Raw genomic sequence first — 16,982 nt, 5'->3', positions numbered from 1 at the left:
TAAGTTGATTAGGAGTAAATGATCAATATGGCTAAAACAAATTGTATTTATTTAATTTTAAATATCTTTTGGATCTTTTCAAAATAGCAGACATTTTTTGAGTAAATGAGGCAGTCATTTTTACAATTACAAGAGCTCCAAAAAAAAAGTTAACTAGCTAGCTAACATGCACATTTTATTGATGTACATTCACACCTACTTGGTTGAGGGAGGAATATTGCTCAAGGTGCCAGAAGAAATGCTGCTCCTTTTAGAATAGCGCCACTGGATCTTTAACATACATTTGAACCAGTTGAACAGGCAGGTTAGAGCTTGGTTTAACACTTCAGCAAAAAGGTTGCTCCTTATCACACACAGTGGGTGTAAAAGGGTAGGAGGAGGAATAAAAAATAACAGGGTAACAGGACTCGAGTCTACTATAGTTCTTTGAATGTCCAAACCCCAACCTATCCAATATTAATCTTTTTATTGTAATATGATCTTTTCAAAACAGCCCATGGATTCATAGCATTTACATGATCAGCAGCATATACATACACACGGATCCTGATTATAATCGATTCATGCATAGATCAGTCAAGAGCCACTGCTCATTTTAAATCTACAGTCCTACAAGTTCTTTGCAAGTAAAATCAAACTCTGTTACTGTCACATATATACAGCCGGTTGTCAGGACACAATGCTCAATAGTGCCTCAAGATTATGTTATATTGTTATGTTTTTATGTTTTCTTCAAATCAGCATCTCTGACACTTTAACAGTTATGGACATCTGGAAGGTCACCACTGAACCTGTGGCCCATATTTATATGTATGTATATTTTTATATATATATATATATATATATATATATATATAAAATCGCATGTATATAACATATACACAAGTGTGCAGATCTGGAACCCCACAATACTACTTTTGGGGAAAAAAACCTCAGTTGATTAGGTTTCCTAAGAAGCAATTAGATTACAGTCAAATCTATGAATTGCAGGCTCCAGCAGAGTACCATACTTTATATTCATGATCAAACAACTCATTATCCAGCAACAGCTCCTCATTAAAATAATGTTTTTCATCACAGGGAAGACCAGCCAACTCTGATGTTAATTTTAATCCAGTAATTTTTTGCATTAAGAAAAGAAAAAGTTTAAAAACTTAGCAAAGGTAACAGGCAGCCCACTGAACCAGTTTAGCTTTGTTAGCACTGGTTTGTGGTATATTTTTTCTTGTTTGATCCTTTTCTGTAGCATCAGGAACCGGAAGTTTAATTCCTTCGTCAGAAGCATACTGGTATTAACTTCAGTTACAGCTTGAGCAGGCAAAGAAGATTATTTTTGAAAGATAACAGTCCAGGCCCATTTGAATCCCTCATTAAGATCGATAGTCCTTTTTGCTGTATGGTTTGTTTCCCAGGATACCATCGATCTCATGCACAACTGATGAGGATAACTTGGGAAGGACCTGGGGAAAAGAATAAGATAATAATACTTGATTTCATTTTACCTCAAAGCCTTTCACATTGAAACAGCATTCACTCTCATTTTGGCACTATTAAAGGAGGAAAGTGTTGCGTGTTGGGGAATCAAAAACTTTCCATAGCAGGGGTCCAATATCAACTTTCCTTCAGAACAAGGAAACCAACATTTAATGTAACAGAACGCAACAAGGCTCAGTGAGATCATCTGTTGTGTTGAACGACCTGATCTCAAGCATACCACAGTGTCTGTACTCCTGAGGAAAATGATCCAGCAAACTCTGTTTGCAGCTGTGAATGTTCGCTGAGAACAGAAATTGGGTTGGCTGTTGAGTCTTTTTAAGTGAGATAGAATTTCCCCTAGCAAGGAGGCAACATCTATAGGGGAAGCAGATTGGGGAAGAGGTGGCATGAGGTTGGAAAGGGGAGAACAAGAAATAAAAACAAATTCAAGGGAGAAAATCTGAGGAAGACAACAAAGAATTAGATGTTCCTGTAACAAGTGACAACTGTAAACGTAATCATAATTGGTCTTTAGTTAACAAAGTGACATGCTGGTATTCCAGTTGACAATGAGGGGTGGCACAGTATCTCAGTGGTTAGCACTGCTGTCTCACAGCGTCAGGGACCCGGGTTCAATTCCCACCTTGGGCGCCTGTCTGTGTGGAGTTTGCACATTCTCCCAGTGTATGCATGGTTTCCTCTGGGTGCTCCAGTTTCCTCTCACAATCCAAAGATGTGCAGGTTAGGTGCATTAGTCAGGGGTAAATGTCAGATAATAGGAGAGGGAAATGGGACTGGGTGGGTTCCTCTTTGGAGGGGTCAGAGTGGACTTGTTGGGCCGAAGGATTCTTAACTGTACCAGTAATGGGAAAACTTACACCATTCCGGGTGTAACTGGGGCCCATCACCAAAATTATCTGTGTCTTCCATAAATGGGCGGCACGGTGGCACAGTGGTTAGCACTGCTGCCTCGCAGCGCCAGAGACCCGGGTTCAATTCCCGACTCAGGCGACTGACTGTGTGGAGTTTGCACGTTCTCCCCGTGTCTGCGTGGGTTTCCTCCGGGGGCTCCGGTTTCCTCCCACAGTCCAAAGATGTGCAAGTCAGGTGAATTGGCCATGATAAATTGCCTGTAGTGTTAGGTAAAGGGGTAAATGTAGGGGTATGGGTGGGTTACGCTTCGGCGGGTCGGTGTGGACTTGTTGGGCCGAAGGGCCTGTTTCCACACTGTAAGTAATCTAAGTAATCTAATCTAATCTAAACTCTTGTACGTTATAAATATGTTAGCTGTATCGATGTAGTTTTTTGATAAGATTGTTTACAAAAAAAGAGTAGGCCATTTGACCATCATGATTAATCTGATTATGGCCTCAATTCTTGCTTTGCTGCCTATTCTCTCCCCTAGTCCAACAATCCTCCTTGATGGAAAATCCAAATCAAACATGAATACATTCAATGAACCAACTACTCCTGTACTCTGTGGAAAGGAATTCCAAAGACTAACAACTCTCAGAGAAGAAATTCTCTTCACTGTTGTAAACGAGCAAGTGAGACAAAGGAGAGCCAATGGATGCAATCTATTTAGATTTCTAGAAGACCTTTGACAAGGTGTCACACAGGATGCTGCTAAATAAGATAAGAGTTAAGCATTAGGGGCAACATACTGACTTGGACACAGGGTTGGCTGACTGGTAGAAGGCACACAGTGGGGATAAAGGGGTCTTTTTCAGGAATGCCAGCCAGTGACTAGCAGGGTTCCGCAGGGGTCAGTGTTGGAACAACTATTCATATTATACATTAATGACCTGGACGATGGAAAAGATAACACTGCTGCTAAGATGACACAAAGAAAGGTGGAGGGACAGGCAGTGTTGAGGAGGCAGGCAGGTTGCAGAATGACCTGGACAGGCTAGGAGAGTGGATTAAGAAGTGGCAGATGAAATAAAACGTGTGAATTTGGTAGGAAGAAGCAGCGTAGACTATGTTCCAAATGGGGATAGAATGTGGAAATCTGAAGAACAAAGGGACTTAGGAATAGTTCTAGTTCAGTATTCTCTTAAGGTTAAGACATAGTTTCAGTTTGCAGTTAGGAAGGCAAATGCAATGTTAACATTCATTTGAGAAGACAAGAATACAAGAACAGGAATGTACGGCTGAGAATAAGGCTCTGGCCAGACTGCATTTGGAATATTGAGAGGAATTTTAGGCCCTGTATCTTGGGAAGGAAATGCTGATCATATGAGGAGCTGTTGAAGTCTCTGGGTCTGTACTCAATGGAATTTAGAAGGATGTGGAAGGATCTCATTGAAACATACAGATACTGAGAGGTCTGGATAGAGTGGATGTGGAGAAAATGTTTTCACAAGTAGGAGAGACTAGGAACCAAGGGAAGCCTCACAATGAAGGGATAACCCTTTAGAACAGAGATGAGGAGAATTTCTTCAACCAGAGGATGGTGAATCTGTGGCACTCCTTGCTACAGAAGGCTCTGGTGGCTAAGACATTGAGTGGATTTAAGGCAGAGATAGCTAAGTTCTTGATTAGTAAAGGGATCAAGGATTATGGAGAGAATGCAGGAGAATGGCTTTAAGAAACACATCAGCCATGACCAAATGGCAATGCAGACTCAGTGGGGCCAAATGGCCTAATGCTTCTTTCCCTCATGGTCGAAATCAGAAACCTCATTTTTAAACTGTGTCTCTTAGTAGATGCACCCACAAGAAACATCCACCCAGAACTTACCCTGACAACTCTCCTCCAAAACTTAAATGTTTATGCAAACATATGAATTAGGAGTAGGAGGTGGGCTATTCACTCTTACAAGGCTGAAAATGTGTTGCTGGAAAAGCGCAGCAGGTCAGGCAGCATCCAAGGAGCAGGAGAATCGACGTTTTGGGCATGAGCCCTTCTTCAGGAAGGCCCTTCTTCAGGGCTCATGCCCGAAATGTCGATTCTCCTGCTCTTTGGATGCTGCCTGACCTGCTGTGCTTTTCCAGCAACACATTTTCAGCTCTGATCTCCAGCATCTGCAGTCCTCACTTTCTCCTATTTACTCCTACAAGCCAGCTCCAATAAGATGGTTCATCTGTTTGTGTTTAAATTCCAGATTCCCATCATGCCTTGATAACTGTGATTCCCTAGCCTAACGAGAATCTATCTACCTGTGTTAAAAGATATTCAATGACTCCATCTCAATTACCATCTGAGACAGACTTCCAAAGGTGCACAAACCTTTAAGAAAAGAAAAATGCCTTACCTGTGTGCTGTTGGATATTTGGGTCCTTTAAAAATGGGATTTTCTTAGTATTTACTGCATAGTATAACACTGCAATTAACAGTAATTAAAGTAGTAACTTTTAACTTCCCAAAATTCTAGTATAGAATAACGAAAGGAAAAATGGTGATGTCCACAGATGTCATGCTGCACACTGAACTAACATCAAAGCCACCAAATGCATCTTATTGCTTTTGAAAATAAGATGATTTTTTTCTTAGAAGGAATGAAAACTAACTTTTAAATGGAGGTGGGAAAAGGGACAATAGCTGTTCCATGCCATTGGACAGAAGTGTTCCGACAATTGATTGACACAGTGTAAACCACCCACTCCTAGAAGTACAATCTAACAATAACTGCTCGCAGACAGAGGGAAGTTTTCATCAAGCAGACCTTGAGGGTAGCAGGTTGTCATTGGGTAATCCCCAGAGAGTAGCCTTCATCAGGCAAATGGAAGACAAAGCAGAAAAAGAGGAAGACCAAAGGAGGAGTTCACTATCACCTCAGCTAGAGAGCAGGGCGCTGCCCCCACCACTTTAACAGGATCAATACAATCTGTGCTCATAGCTTTCTTGTTCCCTGGTATCAGTGAACATCCCCAATTGTCATGGTTTTATATTTCTCTTTACCTTATTAAAAAATGTCATATCCAAACTACTGCGTCTTGACTAACTCAATAAAATTACTTATAAATCACCAACTATCTATACTGCGTAACTAAAAGGGAGGCCCCTAATTTTAAAAGTGTCTCCTAGTTCTGGACTCATTCATGTCCACTATGTCAGAACAATTCAGGTTTTTAAAAACTTCAATCAAGTACCTCACTTTGATAAAAATCAGCGCCTGCCTAGCCAACCTTTTCTGGTCAGACAGACAATCTGTTCATTCAAAGTATCAATCTAGTAAACCTCTTCTGAATCATCTCCAATGCATTTCCTCCTTAAACAAGGAGACCTAAATGCACACACTATTCAAGATGTGGTCTCACCAATATAAAACCAAAGCAATAAGATTACCTTTCATTATTCTAAATCCAATGAGTATAAGCCCAACCTGCTCAACTTATCGTCATAAGACAACCCTTTCATTCCAGAGATCAGAATAGTGAACGTTCTCTGAACTGCTTCCAATTCAAATATCTTCTTCATTAAGTAAGACCATCAAAACTTTGCAAAGGATTCAGGTACATTTTCACCAAAGAGCTGCACAGCTGTAGTAAGACATCTCTATTTTTATAAAGAGCAACATTCCAATTGATTTCCTAATTATTTGTTGTGCCTGCATGCTAACATTCTGGGATTCATGTACAAAGCCATGCAGAACATTCTGCACTGCAACATTTTCGCAGTTGCTCTCTATTTAAGTAATATTCTGTTTTATTTAATCTACCAGCTGAAGTGGATGACTTCACATTTTCTAACACTGTACTCCAACTGTCAATAGTTTGCCTGCTCACTGAATATAAAACATACACAAAATCCCTTTGCAGAATTTACCTATTTGCCTTGCAATCTGCTTTCCTACTGAGATTTCTATCATAAGCAAATCTGATTAGAAGACAGATTGTAAATAGTTGAGGCCTCAGAGGTAGTCACTGTGGCACAAACTGTAGTTTTCCAATTTGATAGTGAACCATCTGACACTGTTTCCTGTTCACTAACCAATCTTCTATCGCACTCTTATAATGACCCCCAATGACCACTTTTAGACATATGAGCAGTTCAGTCCATTGAGTCTGCTCCAAAATTCAATGAGATCATGGCTGATCTGATAATCCACTCCACTTGCCTGCCTTATCCCCAGAACTCTCGATCCTCTTAATAATTAAAAATTTGTCTATCTCAACTTTGAATATATTTAAATGTTCCAGCTTCAACTATACTCAGTGGTAAAGAATTCCAAAGATTCACAATTCTCAGACAAGAAACTCTTCCTTACCTCAGTTTTAAATATGCATCCTCTGGCCCGAGACTCTTCCCACAAGAGGAAACAGCCTTTCATATCTTCCTCTAACAATCTTGTATGCTACAATAAGGTCATTTTCAATATATCGAGTACAGGCTCAAACCCTCCTAATAAAACAGTCCTTACATACCTGATATCAATCTAGTAAGCCTTCTTTGAACTGCCTCCAAAACAGTTCACTATCTTCCAGCTGTGCTCTGACTAGTGCTTTGGACAGTTTTAGCCAACTTTCTTACTTTTATATTTCACTTGCTTTGAAATAAAGGTCAATATTTCATTTGCCTTTCCCAATACTTGCTGAACCTTGATGCTAGCTCTGATTCACAAACAAGGTTCCCCAAATCAAGCTGTAAAGGTGTGATACTGAGGTTTTTCTCTGGAACTTTTCCAGAATTTGTCGTCCAAGGAGAATCGACATTTCGGGCATAAGCACTTCTTCAGGGCTTATGCCTGAAACGTTGATTCTCCTGCTCCTTGGATGCTGCCTGACCTGCTGCGCTTTTCCAGCAACACATTTTTCAGCTCTGATCTCCAGCATCTGCAGTCCTCACTTTCTCTAAGGGGCCTACGTCCACTTTGCCTTCTCTCTTCCTTTTGATGTAGTTTTCTCTCTTCTCTGAAGGCAAGATAGCGGGTGACTAAAACACTCCATTTGGAGTTCCTCTGCTCAACAGTTTCTTTTCCTTTTTCTTTTCACCTCTTTGCAGCATTTTTTTTGCTCCCCACTTCCCCGCAACTTTCAACTTCTTAAACTACCTGACCCTACCCAGAGAATGGAGGTGAGATGAAGGGAGATGATTCGCAGCTGGATCCCGGGTGGGCCAACTCCCAGAGTGGTGGCAGGGTGAACATGGGCGGATTCGCTGGCAGAGTCCCAGAACAGGATCAGAGTAAGCATGGGCTGAGACCCAGAGTGAACATGGACGGATTCGCTGGCTGAGACTGAGAAGTGGTAGCCAAGATTTGAGATATTTCGGAATTCTTTGGCTAACTAAAGACTTTAAGGAAGAAAGAAAAGATAAACAATGCTGGAAAGATTAGTGGCAGTCCAGAAGTTTTAGCAACATTTTTATTGTCACATGCACTCAAATGAATGCAGTGACAAGTGTGTAAGCCATCTTAGGTACAGACTGTCTAGGTACAGATACTTAGGTGTTGTCACAGAATTGAAATAGTAAAAAATATAGATTAGCATGGGAGTACAGTGTTTTAGTCCAGAATGATGGTAAACCATTATAAAGTACTCAAATTCTAGTCCTTTTCCAACATAAGTCCGTGCCCACCTGGCTTCAGACCACAAGGCCACACTGCCTCCATATGCTGGCCCCCATCCAGGACACTGTCTGCCGCTCCGGGATTCAGCCGCCCTCACTCAGCCATAGCGCTCTGCTGTGGTTCCTGTTCCAGCCGTGACCCACTCTACTCTCGGCTCTGGGACCCAGCCTGTGCTTGCTCTGCCTTATTTCTAACCTATTTCAGCCATTAGGGACTTCCTATCCTTATAACTGCCTTTCCTTAAATTTCAGACACTACTTTTCAACACAAATTTCTTGTCCTCAAACTTATTGAAAACTTGCAAATATTACAATCACTCTTAACATGAGGATCCTTTATTATGAGGTCATTAATAAATATTTTAATTACATACTACAAAGTCTAAAATAGTCTGGTTGGTTCCAGAATGTACTGTTTTGAGGAACTGTTTGGAATATACTCATGAACTCATCCTTAGGCTACATTCTTTCCCCATTAGATTTGTCTAATACATACAGAAATAATATTATCTCCTCCAGCCAGTTATTTTTTCACTTATAGTCTATCCTAAAGTGTAGCTACTATTTTTGGGCTTACAAATCACTTTCACCAGTAACATCTTTCTTTTCCAATTTCTTATTTCTACCAACTGGAAGCAAGATCAATTCACACACTACTGATGAGATCCTTCATTAACCTGTATTCTCTTTTGTTTCTGTCCTTTTTGAAATGTCAAACACCCTTGAATATTCAAGTCCCAGCTCATGAACAGTTTCTAACCTTGACTTTGAAATGGCTATTATATTTGTTTCTATTTGAGCTACTAACTGAGCCATTTTGTTATGAGAATGTGAATCTTTTTCATATCAAGGTTGAAGCCATGCAATCAGTAGATTCATATATTTGTGGATTGTTTTAGCTACTCATACTTCCTTCACAGAACTACTTTCTTCATCCTATCTATGGATACCAAAGTAGACCAAAATAAATGAATTCCTCCTCTCCAGTTTTGGGTGGGTGTCCTTAATACTGACATTGTACAGGCAACACAGTATTTCGGACCCACACGTTTGTCTGCAGAAAACAATATAAATTTATGCGCAAAATGTGTACATTTTGCTCAACAGCCAAAAGTAAGGTATATATATTCCTGTAGTCTTTGAGGCCAACAATTGCTTGACTTAAATGGTGATACTAACCTGTATTGCTCCAATGTTTTCCAGAAGTTGCTCAGTGTTCGAGGCTCCCACTAACACAGAACTAACTCCCTCATTCCTTAAACACCAGGCTGCAAGATAAACATGAGATTATCAGAATACAAATGCTGTATATACTATTACATTTAGTATCTATTGTCAGAAGTAGTTCCACGTTATGTATCACCTAACAGCACAAAAGAAATAATGTCCCTGCCTTCAATGTGGCCTGGAACATTAGACACTGATCTCAAGAACAGCTGCTTGAAGCAGTGGAAAACATGCATCACTTCTACTAACATTTCAATCACATATTGACAAATTAAAATCGGAAGCCTGTAAGGACAGGGCTTGTGGCAAGCAAGAGGGAGGGATATATTTTAAGAAGTATTTTGTTTAGGAATGTAGTAATTTACTAATGGGTAGTGCTTAAATTTACAGTGTACAATGATTATCTCGATGAGAAAATTCTATAGAACCTAACTAAAAAAAGGTTTTGGAAACTGATATACTTAATATTGTTTCATGAATGTAATATTAAGCGAGGACTTATTGTGCCGTGTTTCTTTGAATTATATTAACCACAAATTTTGCTTCTGGTAGTTTCAATTACAGTCACTTTGCATCTAGGTATATTTGACAGCACAGAGAAGTACAACAAATGGATGAGCATCAGTTGATCCTGTTAAATAGCAAACAAGAATTTACTATTGATATATCAAATGCTGGACAAGAATAGCAGAGATTGTAATGTTCACCCAGAGAAGGGAGGGAGAGAGAAGCATCGACCCATATTCATCTATAAAGGCACTTCTCTCAGCCTTTGAAGATCAAATCTGGGATTTGAGTCTTCCCACAACAAATGCTTTTTGGTTTTAATGTATTGTTACAATTCCCACAAATATAAATTGAGAAGGCTTTGGCCTGGTAGGTGCTTCACTTCTTTTCTACTCTTAAGTACAGATGTTGATATCTGTAAACAACATAACTTTAAAAGTTTTACTATTAAATGCAAAAATCCTCTGGATTAAAACCATGGAGGAATACACAACTATCTGTGATTAAACAGTTTTAAGTCTCGATCACATTTTAAAATTTAAGAATGTCAGGATAGCAGGGCAGTCTGAAACAGTATTTCACCACTGCCCACACTGTAACCTAGCGATCATATTTCACTATGGCCATAGTCTCAGGCTAAACTAAACTCTCGGCATCATACTTGAGCTCAAGTCAAGTTTCTGATCTCATATCTCTCATTATAAAGGCTGCCTACTTGTACTTACATAAAATCGTCTTCGACTGCTCCGTCTTAGCCTACTTGTTGTGGAAACTCTCATTCAACCCTCTATTACTCCTGAATTCAATTACTCCAATGATCTGTTAACTGGCCTCCATCTTCCACACTATATCATCCTAAACTGCGACCTCTCCTATTCCCAAGTGTCACTCACCCATCACTTCGCACTTCAGTAACTTATTCTGGCATAGGTTCCTAATATCTCAAATTTTAAAATTCTCGGCATTATACTTAAATATTCCTATGGTTCACTCTTAACTCTACAAACACATTGCTTCTTTGATACAGACTTCTTAAAATTACTTCATTTCCTCTGCCCCATCACAAGCACTACGTTCTCAGTTGCCTGCACCCAATGCTCTGAAATTGCTTGTATAAGCTTCTCTGCTCTTCACTTATATGTCCTTAGATTTCCCCTCAAAAATTACCTTATTAGCTTAGCTTTTGGTTAATCCTTATCTTGCATTCTTTGGCTTGGCCTCCATTTTTCCTGATGACTCTAGCACCTTGGGATGTTATTTAGTGTCAAAGGTATTGTACTTGGCCGCTAAAATTCATAAGGAAAACTCAGGGTGCCCAATTAAATCAGAATAGTTGACAGGCATAGGCTTAACTGATTGGAACTTGTGGTGGAAACATTGGTTAAACCCTAAACTTGCTCCCTGTCACAATGATGACTTTTTATAGGTCTGAATCTGGACTGAATTTCAATGTGAGGTAATGCTCCTTTAACATGATCACACCTAGCTCAGTGAAGTATCTAGTATTTCATTCAAAGATAGATTTAGATCTAAAATTTTTCAATTGAGAAAACTGGATCATCTACAATTATGGACAGACTTCACCAAATGACAATAAAAGCTTCTAAAAATTGTTGCAGAATGCAACAGCAAATTCTGAATCAGTGTTCCAATGGGGAGTGTCATTCCATAGCAATGCACACTTGAAGTTAGAATGGGGTTGCATCTAACTTTATATCCATTAATCTCAGTGATCGGAAAATCACATTCATTGCGTGCCCTAATTTCTTTACCTGTGCTTCCAAAAGGTGAACCGGTGAAGGAATGCTGCCTGACACAGGACATTAAAATGGTGTGGTGTCACAAAGTCATAAAAGAAGTACTGTAGCTCTAGATTGCTAAGAACAACAATCAGTTTTCTCAATTTCCAGATAGCAATATTAAATCCTTACCTATTGCTAACTGAGGTAGGGTGCAGCTCAGTCGCTCTGCAATACCCTGCAGTTCTTTTAGTTTTCCTTGCTGTCGTCTGCCTTCCTCAGTTAGAATCTTATCTTTCAACCACTGGTAACCCTGTAATTATATAGTAACTCAGTTTAAGTTTATTCTCAAAGCTAGCAGCTGGAGTTGGCAAGACAGTTCACCAAGAGGTGGAAACTTAAACAGTTATCCCAATCTCACCCTCTCTCAATAGATCGGTGAGGGAGTTATACTGTCTATGGTGATGGTGACTTTAAAGTAGTATTGTTAGTAACAGTCACTGAATATATTCAACTGACATTTCAAGCCAGTTGATAAAACTTTACATTTCTTTATAAGTGTGGCGATTACTGTTTAACTTAGAACATTCCAGTTGTTTCAACTCTTACATTTGTTTTACGTATCTTGAAATATAATCAATTTTAATTTGAAACTTTATTTCACTGAAAGGAAAATGTTTTCATTTTAATCTAAAATCTTATAAGTGAAAAAACTAAAACAACTAGTCATTTGTGAATTAACCTCAAAGTACAGTAAAAACTTGTTTGACCAAACATATTCACTACAATTATTAGAACAGCTTATCAATATTAAAATAACCTGAATACAGATGGGGATGGTCATATATTTCACACCAACTTTATTCTGATAAAATGTATCTCAACTATAGTAACAATAATAGTATTACAAATGACTTACACTGTAGGTTTATAGCAATGAACTGGTCAAAATCCTGGAATTCCCTTTATCAATAGCACAGTGGTATACTTACCCCCCTGGCAGTTCAACAAGGGCCACTCACCAACATTTGTCAAGAACAAGCAATAAATATTGCCTGGCCTATGATGCTTATATAACAAACATAGCAAAAAAAAAAGCAATACAAAGATTTTCCTACTGTACCTTTAAGGAAGCTCTCGAGTAAGGAGGAACCCCAGCGTCATATTTACCAGAAATAATACCACAGGCCAAAGGGGACCATGTCATTGCACCAACACCTTAAACAAAAAGTAATAAAAGCAGAAAGGTTAGTTACACATACATTTGTGCTTGAGTAATGCACTGGAGCAAATGTTGCCGCTTGGGAAGCAGCCATCCAGTAATGTCATCAGAACTAGGGCAGAAATTGGGTGTTTTCACTCTTGAACAAAACAAAACAGCTGCACTTTCAGATTCTAAAGCCAACTCCCTCCACCATCTAGAATTTGACTATTAATAAAATATTTTGCAGCTATGGATCTACTCAACTGCAAACCTCACTGCTACTTTTGAAGCAATCATTCCCATTAAAAATATTGTATTTTCTGCCATTTCTGTAGTTGATCCCCTGGCATGGCCCCTCCACTCCCATAAGTTAAAAGAATGCAGGCTTGAAGGGATTTTGAAGACAACAGGTTAAATGATTAACCGTCAAACCTGGCTGGATCACACAAAGTGGTGCTGGAAAAACACAGCCGGTCAGGCAGCATCCAGGGAGCAGGAGAATCGACGTTTCGGCATAAGCCCTTCATCAGGAATGAGGATTGTGGGTCGGGGGCTGAGAGATAAATGGGAGGGGGGTAACCTGATAAATTGATCTCTTAGCCCTGACCCACAAGCCACATTCCTGATGAAGGGTTTATGCCTAAAATGTTGATTCTCTTGCTCCTTGGATGCTGCCTGACCGGCTGTGCTTTTCCAGCATCACACTCTCGACTCTGATCTGCAGCACCTGCAGTCCTCACTTTCTCCTGGATCACATGAAGCACTATCAGATCCTTTTCACCTGTCTAAACCACTCACTAATTTAAGATAATTTCCAGCATTTTTTTAAACTACTGCTTCTGAAACCTGTCTCTCCTCTATCCTCACCTTCAACAAGAGCAGGAACTTACTGAATTCACTATCACTAAAATGGAGACCATTTGATCACAGCAGATTCTGCCACTTCCCCAGCCATGTTTGGTCAAACTTGTTTCAAACTCCCCACAGGTTCCCAGGCTTGAATTCACATCAATCTTTATTTTCCCCTTCCTCAAATGTTGTCTCTGAGCTAATCTCATTGAGACTCATCTCTGATTCTCGCAAGTCTATTTTTTTGATGTATTGCTGACCATCTAACTTCCTTTCCTGTCTCCAGTTTTAATGTGTATTGTTCTCTCTCTCACTTCAGATACTTATCTCCTTCTTTCAAATCTGTCATTACCATTCTTCTTTAAGAAAAAAACAACCCTTGACTTCTCCAGATTTGTAAACTAGTGTCACATTTCCAACATTTCGTCTCCAAAATTCTTGAACATGCTACTGCCTTCCAAACTTTCCTCACACTCCATATCAGAATCCCTCCAACAAGGTTTCTGCCTTAGCCACAGAATCAAACCAGCTCGTATCAAAAAAGTTAACGTGTTATCCTTGTCACTGACTAAAATAAATGATTTGGAGATGCCGGTGTTGGACTGGGTGTACAAAATTAAAAATCTGATGAAGGAGCGTCGCTCCGAAAGCTAGTGTGCTTCCAATTAAACCTGTTGGACTATAACCTGGTGTTATGTGATTTTTAACTTTAAAATAAATGAGCCCTCCTCGACTTGTCAGCAACCTTTGATACGGCTAACTATATGAATCTACTCCAAAGCCCAACCACTCTTGCCCTGCTGGACAGGACTCGTTTCCCCAGTTCCAGTCTTATCCACAGTCAGACCATCACCCAAAATAACTTAATTACCCAAACCAGTGTTGTTATCTCTGATATGCGGCCCAGCAGTGTCATTCAAAAACACAGCACCTGTTTCCACATTTATGCGGATGACACACAGCGTTATCACACCATTACATTTCTAAACCTTGTCACTCTCAATTGTCAGCCTGATTTGACGACATCAAGCACAGAATCAGCAGAATTTCCTCACGTTGAACACTGAAAAGATCAAAGACGTTATCTTTGGTCCTCACAACAAATAGCATTACCTAGCCATCTACTTTGCTTTGACAACTTTACCAGGCTGAAACCAGACTGTTGTCAATGTTGGTGTCCAACTAAGATCACTTATTTTTACTTCAGCAGGATTGAATGGCTCTGCTCCTCCCCAGCTCAGCTACAGCTGTTAGCCTAAACCCAATTACTTTAGTACACTTGAGTGGCCTCCTACGTTTTATCCACCCTTCACTTGAGGTCAGCTTCCTATGTCATAACTCATTAAGTCCCATTCACCTATTGTGTCCTTCTTTGATGAACTACATTAGAACTCTTTAAGTGATGTCTCTATTATAAAATTTTCATTCCTGTCTTAAACAAAATCTTCATGGCATTGCACTCTCCATTCAGTAACCTCCTTCAGCCTCACAACCCTCAGGTTTTTTTCAGATTAGATTCCCTACAGTGCGGAAACAGGGCCTTCGGGTCCACACAGGTCCATACCGACCCACCGAAGAGTAACCCACCAAACCCATTTCCCTCTTACTAAAGCACCTAACATTATGGGGAAATTTATCATGGCCAATTCACCTGACCTGCACATCTTTGGACTGTGGGAGGAAACCGAAGCACCCAGAGGAAACCCACGCAGACACAGGGAGAATATGCAAACTCCACACAGACAACCTGAGGCTGGAATCGAACCTGGGACCTTGGTGCTAACCACTGAACCACTGTACCTCTGGAATATCCCTGCATTTGACTACTCCATTATTAGTGCTTTTAGTTGCCAACACCTTTTGCTTTGGAATTCCCTCCTTAAATCTCCTTGTTTTCCTCTCTCTTCTGTTTTAAGATGCTCTTTAAAACTACATCTGACTGAGTTTTTGGTCATTTGCCTTAATAATTCCTGTTACTCAGAATGAAATTTTGTATTATGATGATTCTGAAGTGTACTGGAAAGTTTTATTGCAAGTACTTATAAATAAAAGCTGTTGTTGCATTATACAAAAATTGCTTTAAGGTAAAGTAAACACTAAAAAATTTTGAAATCCACTTTCTCACATTTGCTCAATACTTGGTTAAAGTACCACAGATAGTTGAACACTTGTAGAAATATACTCCAGTACAAGTATTCACCAAATGGACAGAAATTCTCATAGTAAAAAGAAATTAATCAAAGTAGGTGATTTTTAAGTATAATTTGGCAAATATGTTTACCAATCTTATGGAAAAGCTCTGGAAGCTGCACTTCAACTTTCTCTCTCTGGAAGAGGTGATATTCAGCTTGTTCACATATTGGGGGGATGAGGTTAAATTGTCGAGCCACTGAGTAAGCCTCCTGAAGGACAGAGACACCAGAAACAGTTACAGAATAATTTGGTACCTTGAAAGAGGAATCATCAGAACTGCTTTTCCAACAGATTCTGCTCATAAAAACAAAATCAGTGTTCAGTTGCAGTTAAACCTTGTTATTAAGTATATCAAGTAGACAGAAGCAAAGGATATAAATGGAAATTAATCAATGGTAAATTCAAGTAAGTAAAGTCACCATAGTCTTATCAGATCATCGGACTACTCTCTCATTAGAGAGAGATGACTGGTGTTGATTTAACCGAGAGGGCCACCAAGCCTCAGATGAGGGGAGAGGTCGAGAAGGAGAGTTTTTCATGGTAACCTAATCCGTTGTGGGAATTGAATCCACACTGTTGGCATCACTCTGCATTGCAAACCAATCATCATTAATGGTAAACCTAGAACAATTACTTGAAATACATTTTTGAATCAAAAAATACTGCTTGGAATAATTTGCAAACCTGGTGTTGTGTGATTTTTAACTTTGCCAAACAAAGTTAGAGAAGCAAAACATAAGGATTATTCAAAATACATTCGGTTACCACACTGCAGTGTATGGGGGAAGGGAAGGGCGGAGATATACTTTAACATAAAGGATATTGCACCAGAGGAAGGGAGGTAGACTTTGATGGACGAAATGGAATTTTCTGATGCCTAACTTTTCATTTGTTCTGGTCAACTGCCAAGGGTCTGTGCTATCATCAGACAATTATCAAAGAACAATTTTCCATTATCATTGCATTTGGTCTACATTGTACTGTTGGATAATAAAATTATATTAAACATTCACAGCACATTTTCAAACATGACAGTCTCATAAATACTAGTGCTGAGACGGTTACAGTAGAGAATTCTGACAGTTATAAAAGTACTACAGTCACTTTTATCTGTTATGGGACGAAACATGGCACTACAAATTCCAGTGCTAAAAACAGCTGTTCATATTTTACAATTACCTTAAGATCTCACTCCTACACAACAATCGGGTCCATACTTCAGCACTTTACAGAATGGGGGTTGGTGGTTCAATACCAATGAGCCTTATTTAACA

General features: G+C 39.4%; 1 protein-coding gene across 11 annotated transcripts in view; it reads right to left on the bottom strand.

Annotated features, from left to right (window-relative positions):
• Positions 1–449: 449 nt before the first annotated feature.
• Positions 450–16,982, bottom strand: part of kcnab2a (potassium voltage-gated channel subfamily A regulatory beta subunit 2a) — a 265,891-nt gene continuing 249,358 nt past the window's right edge. For all 11 annotated transcript variants that reach the window (XM_043675966.1, XM_043675967.1, XM_043675969.1 and 8 more), the window contains 5 exons: positions 15,797–15,917; positions 12,586–12,680; positions 11,655–11,775; positions 9,169–9,257; positions 450–1,460 (listed from right to left, as the gene is read on the bottom strand). In XM_043675966.1, coding sequence (XP_043531901.1) covers positions 1,371–1,460; positions 9,169–9,257; positions 11,655–11,775; positions 12,586–12,680; positions 15,797–15,917 — 516 coding nt within the window. In that variant the 3' untranslated portion in view covers positions 450–1,370. The remainder of the gene's footprint in view (positions 1,461–9,168; positions 9,258–11,654; positions 11,776–12,585; positions 12,681–15,796; positions 15,918–16,982) is intronic.

This window comes from Chiloscyllium plagiosum, chromosome 34 (assembly GCF_004010195.1).
Source record: "Chiloscyllium plagiosum isolate BGI_BamShark_2017 chromosome 34, ASM401019v2, whole genome shotgun sequence".
Classification (NCBI taxonomy): Eukaryota; Metazoa; Chordata; class Chondrichthyes; order Orectolobiformes; family Hemiscylliidae; genus Chiloscyllium; species Chiloscyllium plagiosum.
The sequence above is the reverse complement of the archived record's forward strand: the minus strand, read 5'-3'. Positions and strand labels throughout refer to the sequence as shown.